General features: G+C 39.1%; 1 protein-coding gene across 4 annotated transcripts in view; it reads right to left on the bottom strand.

Moving 5' to 3' along the window:
* Window positions 1-2213: 2213 nt before the first annotated feature.
* Window positions 2214-22231, bottom strand: part of ROS1 (ROS proto-oncogene 1, receptor tyrosine kinase) — a 122561-nt gene continuing 102543 nt past the window's right edge. For 3 of the 4 annotated variants that reach the window (XM_072831608.1, XM_072831601.1, XM_072831602.1), the window contains 4 exons: window positions 21955-22158; window positions 20839-20973; window positions 12972-13135; window positions 2214-4250 (listed from right to left, as the gene is read on the bottom strand). In XM_072831608.1, the coding sequence (XP_072687709.1) occupies window positions 3940-4250; window positions 12972-13135; window positions 20839-20973; window positions 21955-22158 (814 nt within the window). In that variant the 3' untranslated portion in view covers window positions 2214-3939. The remainder of the gene's footprint in view (window positions 4251-12971; window positions 13136-20838; window positions 20974-21954; window positions 22159-22231) is intronic. The other variant, XR_012033624.1, reaches the window with a different exon arrangement.

A 22231-nucleotide genomic window follows, 5' to 3' on the forward strand; every position in this document is an offset into this window, starting at 1 on the left:
CAAGAGCTTCCAGAATTTCAGGCCTACCCTAAGTCTGGTTCGAACCTCAAAGCAGTCTCCTAACTTCTATAATCTATGTAGGTCTTAGGAGATGACTCAGGATCAAAAGAATCCTCTTGAGCCCCCATTGGCATTAGACCAATTTTCTGGCATCCTTTCTAAGAGCTGCCAGTGAAGACGTTGTGAAATGTGTTGTAAAAAGATGATGAGAAAATCAGCCAATTAATCCATTAAACATTATTTGGGCTGAGAGAAGATACCAAGGGTTAAAAGACATCACCTTGTCTACAGAGAGCTTGCTATTTATTCAAGTGGGTAAGGTACATGGAAATTGGATGGAGATATATGTGGTTACTGTTAAATGAGATGTAAAGACAAGAAGGGCAATAATAATTCTGACAAGGGAGAGGAGATGGAGTTAGGGACAAGCCTTTCCAAACAGTTGGAATATGAGCTGATCCTAAACGATGAGTGGGATTCAGACAAGCAGAGAATAGGTAAGGAGCTCCAATAAGCCAGGCAAAACCAGTATGGGCGAGCAACAGAGAGCATATCTGGACCCAGGGACAGACTCTTTCCCTAAGGGCATTTTAAGTAAAGCATCTTCATCATAATTATATCAACATATTAACTTTATCTAGGTAAATCTTTGTTTGATTGGCAATGTTAAATTATAAACAATATTTCTTTCTTTTGTTTTCTTTTTTGTACCTCTTAATCCCCTTCACCTATTTCATCTAACCCTCCACCCCCTTCCCCTCTGGCAACCACTAGTTTGTTCTCTATACTTATAGCCTGTTGTGTTGTTGTTGCTGTTTATAAACGATATTCATTTGCAACTTACTTTTCCTTATAAATGATATCATTTCCTTGAACAATCTAAAATGAAAGTTAGATGGATGGACCTAGACGGTATTATGCTAAATGAAATAAGTCAGACAGAGAAAGACAAATACCATATGATTTCACTTAACATGGAATATAAAAAACAAAACAAATGAACAAACAAAACAAAACAGAAACAAACTCATAGATACAGGAAACTGTTAGTTACCAGAGGGGGAAGGGTTAGTAGAGGCAGGTGAAATAGGTGAAGTAGATTAAGAGGTACAAATTGCTAGTTAGAAAATAAATAAGTCAAAAAAAAAAAAAAAAAGAAAAGAAATAAGTCATGGGGATGTAACGTACCTAGGGAATGTAAGCATAGGGAATATAATCAATAATATTGTAATTACTTTGTTAACAGATGGTAACTAGACTTATTGTGAGAATCATTTTGTAATGTATAAAAATATCGAATCATCATGACATATGCCCGATCTAACAGGATATTTTATGCCAATTATGCTTCAATGAGAAAAAATAAAGTAAAATGAAGATTAGATTTATTAATTGGCTGTTGTATTTTGTGTTTTGTTCTTACCAAGTATAAACTTTGCCTTTGGGAGCCATTTTTCTTTTTTATTGGAGTTCGATTTGCCAACATATAGCATAACACCTGGTACTCATGCCGTCAAGTGCCCCCCTCAGTACCCATCACCCAGTCACCTCCCCTCCCACCCATCCCCTTGCCCACCTCCCCTTCCACTATCCCTAGTTCATTTCCCAGAATTAGGAGTGTCTCATGTTTTGTCACCCTCTCTAATTTTCCCCACTCATTTTCTCTCCTTTCCCCTATAATCTCTTTCACTATTTTTTATATTTTTCCAGGTCATATTTTGCAGATAAAAATATGTATCACTAAGATTCTATTCTTCCATTAATGTTTGGTGAAAAACACTTTAATAAGTAATATTTTTAGCAATTGCCAATTTTCCCTCTTGATTATAAGGTCTATTTTTTCCAGAATTAACTTACATAGTTTTCAATATTACCAGTCATTTGTATCTTATCACTTTTATCTGTAATAAATTTTACTCATGAGATTTCAGCCATTATTTTATTTTGCATTAAATATTTCTACCAATATTATTCATTATGAATTATTAAAAATACTACTAATTTACATTATAGTATAGCTGAAACATGATATTTTATGGGCTCTTCTCCTCAGATATTCTGTACATTTCCTTATTGTCCAAACTGTAGTGCAAATGTACCTGAAAATCCAGTTTTCCTCTATATTTTTCATTTCTCTTGCCTATTCCAAAATAAAGGTCCATGCCACTGGCAGAGCAAAAGTCCTGGTTGCAAGCAACAGAAACTGACTCCAGCTGATTTAAAAGAAAAGCATTTATTAAAAGGATACGAGGGTAACTCAGGAGATCCCTGGGAGAGCTTGAGAGCCAGACTGGAACCAGGTGCATTTGTTCAAGGCAGACAGCAGAACCAGTCTAATCTGGCTACCATGACTGCAAGAAGCACCAGGCTCCAGATCTGCTCTGCAGACTCTCTTGGGCCTCAACACTGGATGCCAGGAGTCAGACCAACTATAGAGGCCACCACCACCTGGGAAGACTCACGGTGGGCCCTCTCTCTTTGCTTCCTTACCTCTCAATTAGAAGGCTGTGGTAGGTGTGTTTGAGTGGTGGGGGTCACATGCCTGCCTTCTTGCTGCAAGAGATCTTGGGGGAGCCAATGGAACATAACTCCCACCCAGAAGATGAAGGTAGAGGAATTCTCCAACTTGGGAAGGGGCATCATATACTGGGCAAGCGAAAAGAATGATAACTGCCTATTGGAACATCAGAAGATTAGAGAGAAAATATCCTGCCTCTTTCCATGGAATAACAGATGTAGCAGAGGCCACAGATCCTGGACCTTTCCCTGGGGGCTGTTCCCCACAGAACTCACGCATTGACTTGCCTGTGTTCCTCACCATGCAGCCAACGGGTGCATCCTCTCAGGCTGTAAACAAGTTAAAAACTGAACTAAATTATCCCAGGTGCAAATGGATACATGATCTTCTTCCAGGAGTAGTTTTTATCAAATTTATTATCAAAGTGTCTTTCATATCTAGCAAACATCCTGTATACTGCAACTGAATAACATACAGGTTGCTTTCTTTCATTAGAGTTGCCCTTAGACAGGTTGAGGCATTCAGATTTAAAAGGGTGGCTGCAAAAACACATGATTGGCTTTAATCAGAATATTTCTCTGAAGAATTTTTTAATAGTTCTCATTTAGGTATCTATTATTTCGTGGAGTCATTAAAAATCACAGAACTTAGATTAACATCATACAATCGCTCATATTTAATTTTAAGGAGGATTGATACTAAATGGAATCCTAGCTATTTTATGTATAAGACAGATATGGCAAATAAAAACGATCTTTATATTAGTTAATTTCCATAGAAGCGCACAAGTCACAGAGCGATTTTTATATAACCCAAAGTCCGTGGAATGCTAAACTTCAGGATTTAGAGCTCTTTTCATGATCCTATTTTCAATATGACTGAAGCCTCTAGAATAAAAGTATTTTAGAATAGTCATTAAAGACAATGTTTTACTGTAGTAATAGCTTTCCAAATGATTCCTCGTGTCCTAGGTGCTGGTTACTTCTATGTGTGTAGAATTCCCCCTTGTCATTTCCACATATATGTATGTGTATATGTGTATATGTATATATGTATATCCCCTTTGGGGATATAAAGCTATTTTGTCTCTCACCATCTAATCAAGATGCTTCTGCTGCAGCAATGGACTAAGGGACCTCAAGGGAGAGGAGGAACAGTTTCCCTTCCAACTTCGAGTCTTCCTAAGCTTTCCAAATGTTTCGTGGTTCAATGGGAATTCTGCCGAAGGTTAGGCAGTTGTTATGGGGATGGTCACAACCGAAATCAAACGGCTCTTGGAATCAAGAGTTCAGGAATTCAGGAACTTTTCAGTGTTAATTTGGAGTCACAGACTATCACATCTATCACTCTACTAGGGTTTTCTTTCAGTAACTACTTAATGAGAGTGTTTATCTCAACTCTGCATTTCCCAAACAGAGCTATTAATCAGACCCATCTCTATATCCACTGTGAGTGAGACAGGCATAGTTCAGGCCTTCAGGGTTGCCAGCAGGGCAGTAAGCCACTTGTTTTTCTTGGCAGGGATCTTTGTCCGCATGTGGTTCCTTCTCTTCTTTCGTCAGACCACAAGATCCAGATTCCTTGGAGCCTAGAGGACCCTCAGAATTTTCTTCACCTTGGCTACGTTCAGTAGCAAGTACCATATAGTTTAACCCTTCTTGATTCTTGGTTTCCGTTAGGGCAATTGATGTAATGTCACCTGAATTCAAACAGATCACACTGCCATCTTCATCTGTGAAAAAAAAATGTGAAAGTTATACTACTATCTCATTGACTTTCTGTCCCCATGATATATAGGCTGTACAAGAATTATAACAATACCAACCTTATAAATTGGTTCAGCCAACACTGATGAGGACCACCAAGGGAATACAAAGATAAATCAGATATGCTCTTTGTCCTTGAGGCTACTGTCGGCTAGTAGGGGGGCAGTAACATTACTATAGAAGACAGTGTGTGCTACATATAAAAGGAATACATAAATGTGAGGAGAGCACAGAGATGATAACTCTGTCATAAATGAACAGGTCACAGCCTTGGGGATAGGTATTAAGTGGCCTTTATGTCAAAAGTGCTTACCTTTTAGTCCCACCAGCTAAAATATCCACCTTGAAAGATACAGTCTTTTCTATTGAGTAATTTAATCATTTATTAAGATATTTACTAGATGCTTAACACATACCAGGTTCTGTTCTAAGAATTGATGAGACAACAAAGAACAAAGCAAAGTTGTCCTCTTTGGGGTTTACATTCTAATAGGGGGAGACAGACAGTAAAGTAGCAGACAACTAAGTCTATGTCAGGTGGTGACGAATAGCAGGAAAAGGGGACAAAAAAATAATGGGGTGGTGGAAGGGTGTTGCTACTTTTTTTTTTAAAGATTTTATTTATTTATTCATGAGAAACACAGAGAGGGGAGAGAGAGAGACACAGGCAGAGGGAGAAGCAGGCTCCACGCAGGGAGCCTGACACGGGACTCGATCCCAGGTCTCCAGGATCAGGCCCTGGGCTAAAGGCAGATGCTAAACCGCTGAGCCACCCAGGCTGCCCAAGGGTGTTGCTACTTTAGATGATATGTCAGCAAAGTCCTCTCTAATGAAGTAAACTTGAAGTAGAGACCTGAATCAAGTGAGGGAATTCACCACATGGCTATCTGAAGAAGAGTGTTCAAGGAAAAGAGAACAGCGAGAACAAGGAGCCCAAGGCAGGAGTGCAGAGTGTGAATCGGTGTGGCTGGCCCCCCTCAGCTACCTCCCTGGGACAAGTTGCATTAATACTATTTAGCAAATAAACTAGTGTGCTTGTGAGCTCACCAGGCTGATAGGGAATGGATAGCTTGGCAAGTTTTGATGCCAGAATTGAGGGAGAAGGAAAATGATATGAAATATAATAATAGTGATGATTATTGTTGTTATTAACATGGAGCACGTACTACATGCCAGGCACTTCACCGTTCTAAACTATATACGTATCTTAACTCATTCTCCTTCTATTAAATAGATGCTTATATTATCCCCACCTAACAGTTGAGGAAACTGAGGCACAGAGGAGTTAAATAATTTGCCCAAGGTCACACAGCTGCAATTGGAACCCAGACTGTGTCCCTATATTATATTCATCCTCCCCAATGAGAGGGCAGGGCCGCTGCGCTCTATGAGGAGGAGCCAAGTTGGTGGGCAGTGTGCCCTACAGGAGTCCTTGAAAGGCACAGACTCTGGATGCTCCTGTGTGTGGGGTCAGAGAGGAGGCAGCAGAAAAATGGGCAGAGGGTACTCAGCCTTCTTCACAATTACGCTCAGATTATTTTGTCTTTCTCTACCTAAAGACTGACCTTTTTACACAGAGAAAAAGTATAAGCATTCTTGCTGAAACTTAACAGCAGAGCTTCTGAAACATTTCACAAAATGCTGGATACTCAAAAGGGACAAGCACACAATACAAACATACATATGTAAATGTGTATTACGGGGATTGTTTGTGATCAATGCTTTCCAGTTGCTGAGTGTTACTCCTGGATGAAAAATTTATGATTAGAAATATTACTGTTCCTTCAAAATATATCATATTTTACAAATCAGTCAACAGATAGTGGTCCTTTCTTTGTCTCCATCATTCTTCCAGCAAGAAGCATCCAAATGTGTGTCATTGTCACTAAGGAGGGTGAGGCCTGCTGCACGGTCAACCTTTTACTCTTAACCCTGACGTACACCCAGCTTGGGTTTCTTTGGAATGAATATAAATGGAAACATGGGGAAAAGAAGCAACCTCAATGGACTAAGGGAGGTGCATTGTAGCTACTTTTTGCCAATGGAATTGAATGCATCTGCCTGAACTATGAAGCTTATTTGATTGTAAGAGCATGTGAACTACTATCCCTGCTCTGTTTTAGGAGGTCCACGTTTCTTTTGCAGACCTTTACACGCTGTCAAAGGACAAGATGGCTAAGCTACGGGCTCAAACTCCTGGCCATCATCATTTCGTGTTCCTCTTCAGCATTCAAACAGCATGGTAGCCCATTTCAAACCACATGGATAGTTACATAGTGGTATAAAATATCCACCCTGTAGAAATCAAATGCCAAGCTTGGTTAATGCCTAAGTGCTGAATATCTTTGGAAGCATCCTACTGTTATTATTATGGTCAACAGATAGGTACTGAGAGCCACTGGGAAACTCACAAAAAAAGTTTTCCATATGATAATATTAACCAAAAATATCAAAAAGTGATAGGAAGAAATAAGATACCAAAAATATCAAAAAGTGATAGGAAGAAATAAAATAGCTTTAAATAGTCCATTGGTCCAGATTATTGAGGAAATTAAGATGTTCCTGAAAGACTTAAAGAAATTAGGCTAAAGGAAAAGCTGAAAAAATTTCAAAACTTAAATTTACAATGAAGGTCTAGCTTCTCACGTTATCAGCAGCTTCATTTTCATAACTTGAATCCATTAAATAGCATATTTGGAAACTTATTACCCATATGTGGTTTAATTTTTTTTTTTTTTTTTGCCTCTTGTTGAGTTATTTGGGAAAAAAAAACCTTTTATATAAAGCACATAAATTCTTTTTACAAATTCTGGCACCGTGCGTCAAAGAAAAATCATTAGCTAACTACTTCATTGTTTTAGAGTACTTAGAGCAATATTTAGTAACTTGACCCTGGCAAGCTTTCAGCAATTAGTACATCTTCTTATTGCATAAAGAACTTATGAGAGATGGTGGGGAGGAGGGTGTTTTGTTTGTTTATTTTTGTTTAAAACTGAATAGAAAGCCTGCAGGTCAGATCTCACAGCAGAGATCCTGAACAAAGATAGCATGTGCTCGGCAACCCTTTCTTTAAGAGGGAAATATTAAAATAAAGACTTCCAAGCAAGACAGGGTATTTACAGACGAGACATATGCCGGCTGACTGGCTATGTTTAGAACAGCAGAGGAGCATTTAGATTTGTTTCCTGTAGAACTCTCTGGGACTGATGAGGTGATGTTTACAAAAATGTTTGGATGAAGTCACTGGGATATTTTTACTAGATGCCCAGATATGTTACTAATCTCTCTCTATCCCCTCTCTACCCCATTAGGTCAGTAGGACCATAGGATAGGCATGGTATTATTGCTTTCTGTAATCCTAATGCCCACCACCCCCTGGCTTTTTTTTTTTCTTTCAAAAAAGCCCTTTCAATGGCTTTCTTACCTTCTTATGTATCTCCAGTAATAACAGTCAAAACAGACATCTTACTGCTTTGCTAAATATGCCTACCAGTCTGCAGAGTGGTAAACTATTATTAAACACATTCTCTCTTATTAAAAAGGTAATTAAGTTTAGGCTTCCCTTGAAGGGACTGTTTTATGATTTCTGTCCTTTGCAAATATGCAAACGCTGCCTGTGAGTTTATTTCTTCTCTCTGCCCCCTTTGTTCAGTCACATCTCAATAATCAAAATTTTTAATGATTCTCATATCTCTTTCCATTCCTTACCGTCAGGATTTACATTCATTGTAAATAACAGAATGAGAATTTCTCTTTTACTAAAATTGAATTTCTGTCATGGCACAGAAATGCTTGTTCCATCCAAATTATCAAAGTTTGATTATATTCCCTGTTAAAATCTTGCTGCATCATTATTCTGCATGTTTGTCTGCTTCATTATTTTTTAAGTATTACTTAGAATTTTAATTCAGTCTGTCAACAACTTGGCACCTAAGTGACCAGGACAAATTGGGATATCTTTTCTGGTAAGCCAGAAGTAATAAGTTCTTTTACTATCCCTAACTGCAGAGCACACTGTTGGTAACAAATTGGGGAAAGCGTGTGGGTATTTTCCTTATGACAGCCGTGTTTCTGTGAAGGCTGAGAGTAGAAGCCATACTCCAGCTACACTAGGACAGAAGCCACACCCCAGCCCTACTTCAGCAGTGTGACCCCTGGCAAGTTGCTAAACCTCAGTCTTCTCAGCTGTAAAATGGTGATATAATATCTAATACCCATGTCATACGGCTATTGTATTTAATGAGTTAACCCACATAGCTCAGTGAATGACACATCGAAAAGGGCTACAATAAGATTAGCTAATACTGCAGTTAAAAGCCATTCACAAAAAGAGTTTTGTCATATATATTTAATGTGAGCATTGTTTGTTACTTATCTCAGTCTCACAGATGAACCAGGTAATGCAACATAGTACAAAGATTTTCTTAAGGATTCATAGTCTTCTGGTAGAGACTAAGGGAAAGCTCAGCTCTCAGGCCCTCTTAAGCCCCTTACAGCAGCCTCTTTGATTTTTATAAAATGTCTGCACACATTAGAAGAAAAGGACTCTATGAGCAAAGAGATTCTAAAGTACAATACATGTCAACTGTAAAATTCTTGCATCCCTCTGGAACTCTTTACCTCTGCAGCATTTAACCACTCTCTCCTGCAAGAGCCTTTCTCCCTTGGGTTTGGCAATACTCTATTATGACCCTCTTGTCCCCTTTTGGCTTTTCCTCTCCATGCCACCATCCTTTTTTTTTTTTTTTTTTTGCCAGCCTCCAGTATCTCGGCTGATCTCTGGGTCCCAACCACCATTCACTCCTCTTCTTATTCTCTACACTCTAATTGAATGACCTTATCTACATCCTGGACTTCAACTACCTTTATTTATTTATTTATTTATTTATTTATTTATTTATTTTATTAAAGATTTATTTATTTATGATAGACATAGAGAGAGAGAGAGGCAGAGACACAGAAGGAGGGAGAAGCAGGCTCCATGCCGGGAGCCCGACGCGGGACTCGATCCCAGAACTCCAGGATCGCGCCCAGGGCCAAAGGCAGGCACTAAACCGCTGAGCCACCCAGGGATCCCCCCAACTACCTATATTTATAGGACAGAACTTTCGCCTGAATAGGAGGCTTCTCCACTTATCCCATAGCCAGCTCAAACCAAACCTGTGCAAAGCTATTCTTCCTCCTATGCCCCACATTTCTGGGAAGAGAATCACTCTTCACCAAGTTTCACAAATCACTGGGATTCACCATTGTTTATTCTCTCCATCACTCAGAAGTCAAGTCTTACAGTGCCTACCTCTGGGCTTCATTTCTTCCTCTCTACACCTGTTACCCTTCATTAATTCAACTTTCCTTAATTTTCATGTTTTTACCTGATTGTTTATGTATGATTACTCTCCCTCCCATTTCCTCCCTTGCCATCTAGCACCCTCATGTGTAATAAACTGCACGTAGTCCCATGTACACCTCATTCTCTATTATTCTCAGCCTTTCTACATACTGTGCCTTCTATCCCAAAATACTGTTTTTCTCACCTCCCTGCAAAACCCAGCGTGGAAGTAACCTCTTCCCAGTAGCTTTTATTGACTCTCCAACACACTATATGGACTTCGCATCCTTCCTCTGATCTCCCACAGAACATGGATTCCCTCTCAGTGGCAAGAGGAAATGCCTCCTGCTCCCTGCAGAAGATGTAGCATAAAATCATCTGTTCCCCAAATTCTTACACATCAGCTCACTTAAAAAAGAAAGATTCTCTGACCAGAGAATCTATATCCCACTCATCCCTCTAGAGTACATCAACTTATCTCTGAATCCAGCCAGTACATATATAAACACACATAAATGAATATTCCTGTAAATGGTTGTATATGAATAAAAAAATATCGAAAAGCATATAGCCAAATTGCTAACTATGGCTAGCACTGAAGAGTAAGGATAGAGAGGAAGTAGGAGACTTTTGCTTTTTATTCTGTTTAGATAATTTTATATGTGTTTTAGCAATAAATGTAAATTAGTTTCATAACAAAGATCTTTAAAATGTAGATAGAGGGACACCTCAGTGGCTCAGTGGTTGAGTGTCTGCCCTTGACTCAGGGCATGATCCCGGGTCCTGGGATTGATTCCTGCATCAGGCTCCCCGCGCAGAGCCGACTTCTCCCTGCCTGTGTCTCTGCCTCTCTCTCTGTGTCTCTCATAAATAAATAAATAAAATCTTTTTAAAAATAAAAATAAAATGTAGATACAGTTATAAAATAACATAGTGAGAGAAATTACTGAGATGAATTATTGAAAAGTTTAAAGGAACACTGGAAAGGAATCAGGAGTCATTTCTATGATTGATGTGAAATAACACAGAAATTCTTTTTTAAGCCTTAAAAGGTAATAACTGTGCTTAATTTTATAAGGTCCACAAAAGGAATATTCACAAATTTGAATCAGGGTTTTATCAGTTAAGTGTTCCTTGTAGAGATGAGACCAGTGATTTAGTAAGAAAAACGTGCTCCCTTGCTGTTCACATGTCTACACACTGGGCTCTCTTCAGTTACTGCCATTTATCTGTCTTAGGAACAAAAGATTTCCTTTTACATATTGGTAAACAACCCCAGATTGTGGTTTCTCTCAAGTTTCCATATGTGATGTTACCACAAATAAGAACCAGGCCAAGGGCAGCCCTGGTGGCTCAGCGGGTTAGCGCTGCCATCAGTCCAGGGCGTGATCCCAGAGACCCGGGATTGAGTCCCACGTCGGGCTCCCTGCATGAAGCCTCCTTGTGTCTCTGCCTCTCTCTCTCTGTGTCTCTCATGAATAAATAAATAAAATGTTTAAAAAAAAAAAAAAAAAGAACCAAGCCAAGGGGAGCAGATTCAAATGGCTTCAGTAGAATTGTAGGGACAGAGGCAGCCCTATGACAAGGACAGCCAATAAAAGCAGCACTCACTATTAAACTCTATATACAAAATTAAAGAAATTGACTCTAATTGCTCAAGGGAAAGAAATATTCTTGCCTCCTTTTCTCCCCCTTAAGACAGCCCAATGGAACACATCAAATTTAGATACTTAACACTATGCCTTGCAACAAGTCAATAACTGTTTAAATAAATTTTTTTAAAAATTTAAAAATGTAATCGAAATTTCATTTAGAAAAATTCATTAAGCAAATGCTTAGAAAATGAGAAGGACCTGATAGTATCCAGAGTGACTTCCAGTCTGTTTTGCCTTATCCTGTGTGATCTTCACACAGGCACAAATATGCACAGAACCCTCCCAAAAGATGGGGCTGCTGCCCCAGTTGGCGCTCAGCCACTGGCACTCAGAATTAGCGGAGTCTCGCGATGAGAAGGCAGGTGGAGCCACTGTGGGACCATTACCAGGGCTTATCTGATAAGAGTTAGAATGCACATTCAGGACAAGCACAGCCCTTTCCAGTCTGTCACTTAACTGTTCACAGTAAAGAAGCCAAACGATCAGTGTTATTTCCATGCACGTCGTGGAGTCTAAGTTACCCCAGAGACATATTCAGAAATGCAGTGTTCAAGACAAACAGATGTTCATCCAGTGTTTTTTTTTTCCAGTGCTTTTTATACTTCCCTGCTATTCTTCAAGAGCATCACTGTGGACCAAGGTGTCACTCCAGACGCCACGATGGCCATCAGCCTCATATAATCAGTCATTGTCAAGACTGAGAGACCTGATTTCTGGGAGATTCTGACTCATGGTCCATCTCGCCAGCTTTATTTCTAGGCAAAAATGCCCACTTTCACAAGGGGCCTGTGAACTTTGAATAGCCTCAAGGAGTTCTAGAGCAGCTGGAGTGGATCATTTCAAAATTCATTTTTCCACAGCCAAGTAGGCAAAATCTGATTCTGGAAAGGAATTAAGTGACTACTGGGTTTTAATTCCATTTTGTACTTGTCATTGAACTAAAAGAGGTTAGTCTGCCCATCACAGTCGAATGGTTCCAGAAGATTATTGCCTTATTCACTAAATTATTGAAGTTGTGGACTCAGACTAGACCGTAACAAGGCATGAACCACTCCAGTGATCATCATAAAATTACTCAGCAGTTAGAAGCAATGATTAGATATATACATAGCAACATGGATAGTTCTTAAAAACAGTGCTCGATGGAAAAGAAAGAAGCTCTACAAACACAGTAGCATCTGTGTGTACAGAACAATATACATTTTGCAGCAAAACCTACAAATAAAAAGATACACATTACAGGTATTAGAACGGTTGCCTGGCAAGACGAGAGAGGAAGCAGAACAGAAGAATATGGAGATAAAGGGACTAAGCCAACAAACAAGGAAGAAGCCCTGCATAGACCAATGATCATGATGTGCCACCAACTAACAGTCTATAATTAACTCAGCTCTGCACTTGAGGTTGAAACTTGTATGAGGGGGGGAGTACAGACCTCATGAAAACATAGTCCAACATGTTAATCTCCTCCTTACTGTCTTAGATGATAAATCCAGGGACCATATCACTATGGGTTTTTTTTTTCAATTTAGTGCACAAATCAAAATAATTTCCAAAGAAGAGTATAATGAGCACATAATTATTATGAGGATGGTGCCAGTATATTATTCTTCTTACTCACCATAAAACGTCATTTTAACCTGTTCAATTCACACTGGCGAGAAAACCAGAAAATTCTGAAAAAGACTCAAAATCAAACTTACCTTCAAAGCCTTCATTGATGACTCCACTGTGGTCTGCTTCTTCTCTGCATTGAGAAATACCATTCAAGGAAACATTCCTGAATAACTGAAGCTGATCTTGAATTTTGTGGAAAGTGGGTCTTTGGTCAGGTTCTTGAGCCCAGCACTGGGTCAATAGATTCCACCTGGATATACACGTAAAGACATGAAAGTAAATAGTGTTTGAAGATCATTAGGCAATGAGTACTGATAGCCCATGTAAGGTCATTTTAGAAGGCAACACATTTGAGTTATTACCAGTTTTCCATAATCAATTTAAATAAACCAGAACAAAATCTTTGGTTTCTAACTTAATAGTGCTTTGCAGTTTACTACCTTTATTAGATAACATCTTCTTTGAAAAGCTATTTCTTGGGGCAGCCTAGATGGCTCAGCGGTTTAGCACCGCCTTCAGCCCAGGGCGTGATCGTGGGGACCTGGGATCAAGTCCCACATCGGGCTCCTTGCTTGGGGCCTGCTTCTCCCTCTGTCTGTGTCTCTACCTCTCTGTCTCTGTGTCTCTCATAAATAAGTAAATAAAATTTTAAAAAAGAAGAAAAGCTATTTCTTGGGGCACCTGGGCAGCTCGGTGGCTGAGCCTTTGGCCAGGTCATGATCCGGGGGTCCCATATCAGGTTCCCTTGCAGGAAGCCTGCTTCTCCCTCTGCCCATGTCTTGCCTTTCTCTCTGTGTCTCTCATGAATAGATAAAGTCTTTTAAAAAGCTGTTTCTTTTGACAAGCTATTATTTTTAACAGTTATTAATCCAAATAGATGGTTGGAAAATGATGACTCAACACATAAGGGAACTGACAGCTATAAAAATTACTGAAGACTAAGAAGACACTGACATCTAAAACAAAATCGAAGATTACTCCAAGATCTGCCATAGATCTTTAGGCAGAACCCAAGGGAGAAACAACCAATTCTAATGCCTTTACTCTTCATTATAATGTGAGGTTAAGTAAGAAACTGAGTTTCCTCAGACATTAATAGCTGGTTTATGAAACATCATTTTTTTTCCTTAACAGTTGTCTAAAAAATGTCTGAGTAGCACTCTTAACTGTGTTCATTCATTCAGCAAAGATTTGTTGGACACTTATTACGTACCAGCAGTATATCAAGAGCTGAGGAGGAGGTAGTGTGGCTCCTGTCCTCATAGGAATACATACAGTAAATGTAGGAAGGTAACAAAAATTTATTTCATCTCACTACAACTCATATGAACGGGGAAAAATGTAGCTCTTCTACATTGTCTACTACTAATTAGGTCTTTCTTAGAGCCCCCACTTAGGAGGGAAAAAAATTAACTTCATTAAGTACAATGCAGTTTAAAACCTGGTGTAATTCAATATTTTAAACAATCTTTTTAGGTTATGCTCAGCCTTTTCCGCATAATAACTCAATCTCTAGTTTTAGGCTATTCCTACTCCCTCTATCCTCTTCTGCAAGATCATGGTATGATATATGTTGGGTGAAAGTCTTATGTGACTTATAATGACACAGGGAAGAACGCTTGGGTCCCACTATGCCCTCTGGATCTTTGCTTGTATCAGAGAAAAATAATCAGGAATTCAGTAAGGAGTGCCCAGTCTGGTCCAGTCCACAGGCATGCAGCCTACGGTTTCTTTACCCTTTCTTTGCCCCCAGCTCCCACTGAACTGCTCCTCCCTTTCCTCACTCTAGCCATCACCTTCTCTTGGACTGCATCATGTCCTGCATATGCTCACAAGACCCAGGGGATCCTTCCTGTTTCTGTTGATGCTCCTTGGCCGAATCTCTAGCTTTCAACAAAATGTTCACACTACATGGCAAACAAAGAAGGCTCAGGAGAGCAAGCTTGACCTTCTCTGTCTGGACATGCCCTTCTACCTTATTCATGATGCTGGGTCTCCATGTCACTATGGGGGAGGGGTCCCCCACTCAATGATCAATTTTCCATCCTCCCAAATTGGGAGAGGTGGGCAGTTGCCTACACTTGGTCTAACTGAAGCCTACAGGAGGTTTCTCAGGACCTAGATATCCAACATCTTCACCCTCCTATCTCTGTCAAGGTCTCTTCTTCCTATACTCTCCCAGGGCTTAGAGGGAATGGGGTTTCTACTGCTCCCTCTTTTTAATTAGATTATCCTGATACAGAATTACAGGTTCTAGTCACTCAAACCTGGCATTTAGCATACTAATAAGGAGCTCAAGGTAACCTCTCCCTGCTCCAAACCTGGCTTTTGAGTCTACTGACTTACTAAAAAAAGGTCAAGTATCTGCTTTTTTTTTTTTTTTTTTTTACTTCCTGAAACTAGAGGGCAGATTAGGGACAGGGAGAGAAAAACTGATAAAGAAACGTAAGTTGGTAAGTATTTAAAAATATTAGTATGACTGGGGCACCTGGGTGGTGCAGTTGGGTTAAGCATCCGCCTCTTGGTTTTGGTTCAGGTCGTGATCTCAGGATTGTGGGATGGAGGCCAGAGCGGAGCCTGCCTCAAGCCCTTGTGAAGTCCTGTACTGGGCTCGGTGCTCCATGTGGAGTCTGCTTGAGACTCTCTTTCCCTTTCCCTGGACCCTCTCTCCCTGCTTGCTCATGCTCGTTCGCTCTCTCTCTCAAATAAATATTTTAAAAATATTAGTATTACTATATCAACAGGTTAATATATAATTACAAATTACAAGTTCTAAAAAAAAGTACTAAACAAAACAAATGTGAGATATAATACAGATGGAACATTCTTAGTAAGTTGCCCTCAGAAGTACACTCTGAAGAGATGACATTTAAGCCAAAGGACTTTGCAGGAAAATAAGATGCTAGTCATGGGAATAGGGTAGAGATGAGATGCAGGGAACACCCGAGAGTAGGGAAAAGCATGTGTAAATTACTAAATTTGGAAAGAGCTTCGCTCGTTTTAGAAACTGAAAAAAAGCTGGTGTGGCCAAAGGGCAGTCCTGACAGAGAGAGTGTAAGAGAAGAGAGCGGAAGAGGAAGGCAAGATCATGCAGGTCTCATAGGCCAGGGTAGGAGTTGGATTTAATGGCACTACAATGGGAAGCTGCTAAAGGTTTTTAAGAAGGCATGATCTTCACATCTTTAGAGAATTACTCCAGCTGATATATGTGGAAATGAATAGATTGCAGAAGTGTAAATTGGAAGTAAAGGATATATTAAAGAAGAAAAGTGAGAGATAATGATTGTTTGAACTAAAGTAATGACAATGGTACTAGGGCAAAAATGTAGTCAATCACTAGGTGACAATCACCAAGAAATAATTATAGGTATTGTATTTAAAATAGCTGGTACCTATGTTAGAAATTATAATGGAACCTCCATTCCATTATAGTGTGGCATGCAAAGTCCACTTCCATCTCTTTCGCTTCTTGACAAGCACCTTGGGTCAGAGTTAGTACTCAATATCAGAGTATTTTGGAGAAACCTAATATTGGTCTGTTTTCCAGTATTCATCTGATGACTTCAGATACATTACAAGGAATTTATATTCTCGATATGGAGTACCAACCTTGGCTCTACTTAAAAATTAGATTCACAACTGAGAACCTATCTTTTACATATTTCTTTATAACCTCTCATTTAAAAATGGACATGATACAAAGATTTGAATGAAGGATGATTAGACTCTGAAATAAATAAAATATCATGCCTTATATTCAATCATGAAATTTAAACCAATAGTTAAAGTAGAATCTTGATGACTCACCTAAGGGTTGTCCTAGGAGATGCACGGTGAAAGTATACTTCACCATTGGAATCATATCCCTTCTGAAAATACAGTTGTGATTCAAAGATATTGCCAAAAAGTAAATAGAATCTCTCAAGACTTGCCATATGGTAATTATAAAGTTTTTTTACTTACTTACAACCTGCCTCATTTCTTTTTTTTAAGATTCTTTTTTATTTGTTTAAGAGAGAGAAAGCACAAGCAGGGGAACAGCAGAAGGAGAGAGAGAAGCAGACTTCCCACTGAGCAGAGAGCCCAATGTGGGGCTCCATTCCAGGACCCTAGGATCATGACCTTAGCTGAAGGCAGACACTTAACCTATTGAGCCATCCAGGCACCCCTCACCTGCCTCATTTCTATAAAGGACTCAAGATACTTAATGGAGATGATTCAGAAGGAGAGAAAAGGAAAATCAAGAAGGTAGAAGGAAGGAGAGTGGAAGGAGGAAGAGTGACAGTCGCCACTTACTCTGTTTTTCATCCACTCGTACAACCCTCCGAAAGTTCAGCCTCTTGTGTAATCCATGTAACTTATTTCAACAGACATTCCTATTGTCTTTTATCTAAGAGGCTTTTATTTACATCAAACCCAATCATTATTCTTAACTTTCTGATGGCAAAAGTGTAGGACCTGATAGTATATCAAGTCTTTCTCTCCCACCATCTGGGAACAAATGAGCACAAAATTGCCCTAGATTAAGAAGAGAGGAGCTCTAGAAAGCAATCGTCCACTTAAAAATAAAGAGTGCAACTTGCACTCTTAAACAGCATTAAGCTGGCAATGGAATGAAAAGGTGTTTATGAATCTAACAACTCCCCCCCAAAAAAATGAATCTAACAACTCCTAAAACATGCATTTTTCATATCTTTCAGGTAAATTAATAACAGCAGCTATACCTTTGGCCTCGGGTCTTCCCTTACAAACATGCACTTGTCACGATTCAGCATTGCTCTTGTACTAAGTTATAGTTGCAAATATTCAAGCATATTACTGTAAACAAACTTTTAGGTCATTTGCTCTGTTAAAATTTCCTAAGGCTAGTTTTTTCTAGCTCTATAAAATACTCACTCATACTTGAAATATTTCACTTGGCTAAGTGTTCAGGTTCAAATTCCTCTATTCACTATGCCAACCCTTTACTCTTCTTTGCCTCAATGTTTTCTAAAATAGCATGAGACTCATTAGCCATGTTCATTATCGGTCTCTGTATTAAAATCCTTGAATTCATAAGGCAATTGAAATTCAACAGATGAAAATTTCAAAGCATGTTTCAGTATTAAGGAGATGAGTTTCTACAGCTATTGAAACAAAGCACATAACATACAGATTTTTCCAGAACTCCCTTACTCATTATACCCAATCCCGAAGAAATCCAATTGGCATCTAGGTGTACTTATTTTTTAAGTGGTAAAAATGAGGTGAACCTTTATGCCCTCCCATTGTGGCCTCCTACATTTGAGATATTCTCTAGTAATTTCAGTTGCCACTGTGATACATCTGTGAGAGAACCCCAAAGAGCTCTCACTTGAAGTAGATTGCCCTTTGATCCCGTTTCTTCTCGAAAGTGGCGTGGATGTTGTGCAAACTGAAAGTTGAAGAGAATCCTGAGGACCAGGCTTTCCACCATACATCCCAGGCTATGGAAAGAAGGGCAGGAATGCTCTGAACTCCTGCATTCCATTAATAGTTGAGCACAGCATAGCCATCTACAGGCTCACCTGACCCAGAGTGCATCCAGGTGCTGAGCATTTAGGTAGTGAATAGAAGGAGCAGCCTGGCTCAGTGCAGACTTTCAACTCTCTAAGCTGGGCCTGTGATCTTAGAGAACTGCTTCAAATAAAAATCAGTTCCCTCTGTACTCTAAGGAGAGTAGTTAATCTTTATCATGACAACTTAAGGCCGTGGCCAGATTGAATGGCATGGCCAAGAGCTCCATTTCCTAGCACAGCTTGTTTTCCTGGTTGCCAATGGATCCTTAACCCTTCCCAGGGCTCTGAGATCACACAACAATCAGGAGTTGGGAGCACTGTTTACTTTTTAATGACTGATGTTCAAATGAACTTCAAAACCACCAATGGAAAATTTTGGCTTTAAGGGCATCATATTTTTTATAATATTAGGGGAATAATATAGCCAACCAATGAATTATTCAACATAAAGCTATATATAACATTAAGTTATGTATTTATATAATCTGTATAAATGTATGTTACATAAATATAGAACATAAATGTTATATAGGATATCTATTTCTGCCTCTAAACAGGAAAGTCTCTCTGGCACTTTTCTAGCATTCTTTCTTCCTCCCCCTTTTAGTTGCATATTTGGGTACATCTCGGTAGAGCAAAGTTCAACATACCTACATTTTCCTGCTCCACAACCTCTGAGTAATTATCCACCTCCATCGTCTCCAAAATAAGCGAACACATCAGTCAAAATGTATAATTCAATGATTGATACCTAAAGTGCCTATCCCAAAAAACTGTATCACTGTGATGAGCTACATGGTACCTCCTGGGGGGAAACAGGCCAGATAAAATTCTAACAGGATAATAAAAATTTGGTTCCATTGAAATTCTGGGGAAAATTTCTGAGTGTTTGATAGACATGTAAGAGATGCAAAGCGGTGATTGTTTTGCTAGCCAATAAAAATGTATTTTCTGCTTAGGTGTGCTGGAGTTTTCCCTCAAATCCTAAACCAAAGGTTTTCAAATTTTGTATAATGTCTGACTTCTTATTTACAGAATTCTGCCCATCTCCCCCCAAAGGATCGTGAATCATTTTTAAGGACAGTCACCAAACTTAATCAGGTATGGGTACATCTGATCCCCCTGTAAATGTCCCAGAGTCTGTACAAAGCTAAATTAGAAACAAGCGGTGATTCTAATCTTCTTCTTCTGGCTGGAAGATTTAAATAATACAAAAACATTCACCAGTAGAACATCCAACCAAAGTGCCCAGTTCTTAATCATCTTTTGGCTCCAGTCTGAATAATCCTCTAAAATAACACAGCATAGTCAAGGCAGTACAACCATGGTGTGTATCCGCATACTGCTAATTCCTTTTGCACTTGTCTGTACCACACAGTTTAGCACTTTATTACATGTTGGCTTGTTATGCAACTGTTCCATGTGTGTTTCTTTTCTTTCAAAATACATTCTGAGATGCTGAAGAGCTGGGGCCATGGTTTAAACACCTATGTATTCCGCACAATACGTGGCATGGTATTGTGCACAGTACAGAGGAGTTTATACTTGTTTGGCGTTTGTTCCTTTTGAAACTTCTTGGGTAAAACATCCCTTAGAAAAAGTTGCAAAACTTGTTATTTCTGCTGAGGTTTTTCATAGGAAGGTAGATTATTATGCAGCAAAATAACTGGGTTTATATTTCTTTTGTAATTAGATCAAAATCACCTACTCTCCTGAGAATCTCGAGTTTACTAGACTTCAATAGTAGCATCAGTTTAATAGAGTCATGAATAGTCAGTCTGTGTTAAGTTCATAAATAGATTGTAACCTGAGTAATTTTTTAATAGTACTATGTCCCAATATCAGCTGCATCAAGAAAGGCAGTCCAGTATATTCTTTTTTAATAGAATCTCTTAATATGCAAATTAAGATATTAGCCAAATTAAATCTTCCAAAATAAAATGAGGGTGTGTGTGTAAACATACACACACATAAATAAAATAAGCTTTTATTTATTTATTAGAATTCATCTATCAAGAGTATGAAAATATTCTACTCTTCTCAATCATGTTTCTGAAACGAAATATCATATGTATGTAAAAAGAGACAATCGTGTATTTAGAAAATTAAATGTTATAGGGATGCCTGGGTGGCTCAGTGGTTGAGCTTAGGTCCTGGGGTCCTGGGATTGAGTCTCACATTGGGCTCTCTCCTGCCTATGTCTCTGCCTCTCTCTTTCTCTGTGTCTCATGAATAAATAAATAAAATCTTTTTTTAAAAAAGAAAACTAAATGTTACAATCAAGTTACATTTTATGTAGACAACACAAATCCATAAATTTCAGTTTTCATTTTAAAATACCATGCCAGTGAAGCATAAGATTGCATGAACACATGTTTTTAGATTTTAGGTGCTTCTATTAGCAAAATTAACTTACAAATCATCAGGACAATTTTTCGGTGGCTCCAGTCTCCCTCCTGTTTGCACATAGTTTAAAACATCAAGGTTGGAATGAGTTGGATAAGGCTGATGGCCAAGAGTTAAAATCTCCCAAATCAGAATTCCGAAAGACCTAAGGATGTTAAGAGTTCACTTTGATTATGCTTATTACAAACATCATGTTTAGAGTAGTTTGTCCAACATAAATATTCCTGGGGCTATTGGGGTCTACTTTGTGATTGGCATTATTGGGCCCATAAAAGGCAAATGGGAGACTTAAAAGCAAATTGACCTCAAGAAGTAGAAAAAGCAACTGCCTACTAGCAACACTTCAAAGGTGATAGGAAGGCTTAGTGGGAGCACGCACACACACACACACACACACACACACACACACACTTTATTCCTCTTCCCCAGCTGCAACTGCACCACAGATCTCCTTAAGGCTTTCATAGCATCAACATGCAGACTAATGTAGGGGTAAGAAGGCACTGCACCTTCCCCTCCCCACCCCCCACCCCCGACTTTGAGTGCCAGTAAATGAGGAGAGGAAAGGCATGAATGTGAACTGGTAACACTGAGGCCCAATTTTATCTTGTCACCGGTTTTTTGGGGGGCCAGTCCAGCTTAAAAGTTATTGAACAAATCTTCACAGTTTTTAGAAGCTCTAATCAAAATTTGGTGTCAACAAGCAAACAGAGTGGTCCTATTCTAACAATAAAGAGATAAATAAAATCTTTTAAAAAATAAAGCTATATCGAAACATCCCTGGTGTCATAATGTTTTTGATATCCGTGATTTAAACTCTACCTATAAAATAATGACCACCCATCCCAAAAGAGTAGGCATTGGGACACTTTCTTGGACATGGATTCATATGTGCCAATTCCTACTAGTCACAGCCGCTAGACTTTGGGGAAGTGATAGAACACTTGAAGTAAATGTATCTATTTCACATATACTCATAAGATAATAGATCAAAACTGATTAGGGTAAGGGGCAAAAATACCAAGAGCCAGAATGGTCCCACAAGTTTAGATGACCTTTAATGTTCCCTTCTGGCTCTGATGTTAGCTGGTTCTGCTCGAATTTCTCTGTGTCCTGTTAAACTCACCACACATCAGATTGAGTAGTGAAGATTCCATCCATCAAACTTTCTGGAGCCATCCACCGAACAGGGAGGAGGCCTTCCCCTGTCTTTCTATAGTAATCATTTTTATAGATGTCCCTCGCGAGTCCGAAGTCCCCGATCTTCACTACCCGTGATGGACTGGTATAGTCTTTCACAGAGACAAGGCAATTCCGAGCTGCTAGATCCCTATGACAGAAGCTATATTTAATAATGCTAATAATAAAGTTCCAGAGATCAGACAAGTAACCCTAGGAGGTCT

Source organism: Canis lupus, chromosome 1 (assembly GCF_048164855.1).
Source record: "Canis lupus baileyi chromosome 1, mCanLup2.hap1, whole genome shotgun sequence".
Lineage (NCBI taxonomy): Eukaryota > Metazoa > Chordata > Mammalia > Carnivora > Canidae > Canis > Canis lupus.